This window comes from Bidens hawaiensis, unplaced genomic scaffold (assembly GCF_021521415.1).
Source record: "Bidens hawaiensis isolate Kalapana, Puna unplaced genomic scaffold, B.hawaiensis_p1.1 tig00042902_1, whole genome shotgun sequence".
Taxonomy (NCBI): Eukaryota; Viridiplantae; Streptophyta; class Magnoliopsida; order Asterales; family Asteraceae; genus Bidens; species Bidens hawaiensis.
Genome location: NW_027505809.1, coordinates 31,192 through 34,583, shown reverse-complemented (window position 1 = coordinate 34,583; position 3,392 = coordinate 31,192). Strand labels below are relative to the sequence as shown.

The window sequence follows — 3,392 nt, the reverse complement described above, 5'->3', positions numbered from 1 at the left end:
ATATCATATACGGACTTGATGAGCTTGTTCATGTTTCCTATAAATAAGGGACTTATGCGTTAATATGCAGACTTTTGGTTAATGTTAGAGAGAGAGAGAGTAGAGAGAGAAAGTTGCTAAAAAGTCATATCTTGTAATCTTTCAAGTTATCAATGAAGAATGTGCTTAATGTTTACTTGCGTTGTTCACTGTCATGAATTCCGCACTTTGAGATTCAAGCTGTAACATCTATCGATCCTAATTGTTGAATACATCAGCATGTCATCTTTCAAGCGGTATCAGAGATTTATGGCTCGTTACTAGTGAACATCACAAGTTTTCAAGGATTTTGTCTATATCTATGATTTCAACTGTCAAAAGTTCTTCAAACTCTCACAGTATGTTCCATACACATCCATGACAAACCCTACCAAAATTCATTCAATTTCTACATCATCTGCATCCTCAAATTCCAAAATCATTAACATGGAAATTTTCACCGCATATGTCATGACTGCGTATACGTTCTTCATGTATAACATATACGCCGCATATATTATAAGGTGACAACTTATACGCTGACTTCATACATATACGTTGACTGTTCTTCAAAACATATACGTTGACCTCATTTGACCAAGACTTATACGTTGACTTTCTTGGAGTTCAAACATATCCGTTGACCAAAGAAGATATACGTTGACTGTGATCAAAATGGAAAACCTAAGTGCTTTCGTATCACAACCGTCTGTTTTACTTCAGAACATTAATTTGGAAAATGAGATGGGTACAGCCAATAAGCCTCCTAAGCTTTATGGAAGATTATCCTTCGTGGGCCGATAAATTTGAGACGTACGTTCAGGCATTGAACTATGAAACGTGGACTGCTTTTGAAGAAGAATACATCATCCCTAAGAACGAGAATGGAGAAAATTATAGATTATCTCAGATTGCTGATGTATATAAAGATTCATTCCTTAAAGAGAAAAAGATGTTGAATCTATTTCAACAGTCCATCAAAGCTGAGATCTTTCAACTTTTGAAACACAATGGTTCTTGCTACTCAATTTGGCAAGCATTGTTGAATAAAGATCGTGGAAATCCCGACATGAGAAAGAGCAAAATTGCTTTGCTGAAGAAAGAATTTGACATATTCACTCAAGTTAAGGGTGAATCATTTGCTCATTTTATTGAAAGATACTGTTATCTTGTGAATGAGATGAAGAGACTGAAGATTGACAAGCCTGAGTATGAGTACATAGATAAACTTGCAGATGCTTTACCTGACGAATGGGGTACTTTCATAATGATTCAACAATCTAATCCCATTGCTTATGCTCGTTTGAATTTGGCAAGCTTCATCGAAAAACTTGAAGCTCATGACCTGGAGCTTAGAAAGAAACAAAAGATGAAATCCACAGCTATATCACAAGATGTGGGTTTGTATTACAAAGGTTCTAATTCAAGTACATTTACTCCAAATCCCAAGGTTCCTACTGCATTTTGTGCTGAGTCAATAAGTTAAGCTTGTGTTACAAATGTCACTGCTACTCCTCAGTACAGTAGTAGTTATTCAGGAACAATCCCTAGTGCTCAAGCTACTAGTTCAACGAAAAATGATGTTATCCAATGCAACATTGCAGTGAATCTGAAAAATACTGGAAACATGACCACTGACACTATCAAGGAACACATGGCTTTTCTAGGATCTGTTCTAGAATCATATGAGTGTTTAGTGGCGGGTCGCATTGGAAATTACAACATGACTAAAGAAGATTATGATCAGATAGACCCGGAGGAAATGGAAATGATTGATATAAGATGGTGTATGGCTAGTGTTATTAGACGTGCTCAAAGATTCAAAGAGATTACTGGTCGAAATATGCTTGATGGTACAACGTCTAAATTAGGCTTTGACAAGTCTAAGGTGAGATGTTTTCGATGCAAAGAGAAGGGTCATTTTAAGAGGAAATGTACAAGTAAGAGTGTTGATGATAATGCTTCAAATCCTTTTGGACGAGACTACTACAAACAAGCCATATATCATCGTCTAGAAGGTGGATCAAATAAGGAAAAGAAACCTATTGAAGCATCAACTTCGCAACAAAAAGCAGCTACAGCCCAAGTTAATGAAGGTTTCAATTGGAATTCTGTATTTCAAGCTAATGTAGCTCAAGTGGTGGATGAGAACAAAAAGGAGGTTATTTCTGAAAGTGTAATCAAGATAGCTAATTTGGTTGAAGACAAGAATGAAGTTAAGACTGAGACTCAAGCCTCTAATGATGCAGTTGAAGACAGGAATGTGAATGAAGATAGCAACAATGAGAAAGAAGTTGTTTGTGATACTTCTGATGATGAACTTCCTCGAACCTATGATAAAATTCATGAAGTTCCTTCTGATTATCTTATCTCATTATTTCCTCCTGCTATTGTTGAAAGTTTTGCATGTTGGTTTTATGAAGAGGATGTTCCACAAGGAAAAATTGATTTTGGTGTGGAAGAAAATGATGAAATTTCAGACATCATCAAGTCAGAAGATGAGGAGAAGATCGTTTCTAGTGATGAAAAGATGGCTGAGAATAAGGTTGTTGAAGGAGTGATAGAAGAAATCACTGATGATGACTCAGAAAAGACAAGTGAAGAAGTATGTGATCAAGCATTCATGGCCAATGAGGCAATTCTAAACTTAAATCTATGTGAAAAAAGCGAATTACCTTGCTTTGAATGTGATTTAAAAATCTAGAAATCAAAGCATTAAAGAAGCACTATGATAAATCATTGTTTGATTTAAATATTGTTAATGAGGCCTACATGAAGCTTCAATCGTGTGAAAAGGGTCTTTGGGAAAAGATTTTACAAAACCAAAAGACAATTTCAATGCTTAAACACACGGTTGAAGACAAACATATTGCCATTAACAGACACATTGATGAAAACACAGCACTCAAACTTGAGCTTCAAACACTCAAGATTGAGACTGAACGAGTTAACCTGAAATTGGTAAGCTACGCTGCGTCGTCATATGTACTTGATCATATTATCCCCAAAACATCATCAAAGAGTGAGGATAATGAGACCGAGAACTTAAGAGAAAATTATCATGCTGTGCCTCCACCTTTGTGAAATTACTATGTTCCAAAGAAACCAAAAGGTTTGAAAAAGGCACTCAATGTGGAAATCAATACGCCATAGCATGATATTTTTAAATCTGTTGAAAATGATAGTTCTGGTTGTGATTCTACAACTGGAATAAAAATGGCAAAAGATGTGTTGAATGAGGAAGCTGTTAAACCTCATGGGTTAGGTAATCATAAGAGTGATTTGGATAAACAAAAGAAAGTAGATGAAAACTCGTCAAGATTTGCAAAAACAAGTTTCTATAACAAGCAATCTTCACAAGTTAACCAATTTCA

At 35.6% G+C, this 3,392-nt stretch overlaps 1 protein-coding gene across 1 annotated transcript; it reads left to right on the top strand.

Moving 5' to 3' along the window:
• The first annotated feature begins 793 nt into the window (after positions 1 to 793).
• LOC143615432 (uncharacterized) lies at positions 794 to 1,504 on the top strand. The gene has a single exon (XM_077088553.1). It carries the CDS (start codon positions 794 to 796, stop codon positions 1,502 to 1,504), a length of 711 nt encoding a protein of 236 aa, XP_076944668.1.
• Positions 1,505 to 3,392: the final 1,888 nt, after the last annotated feature.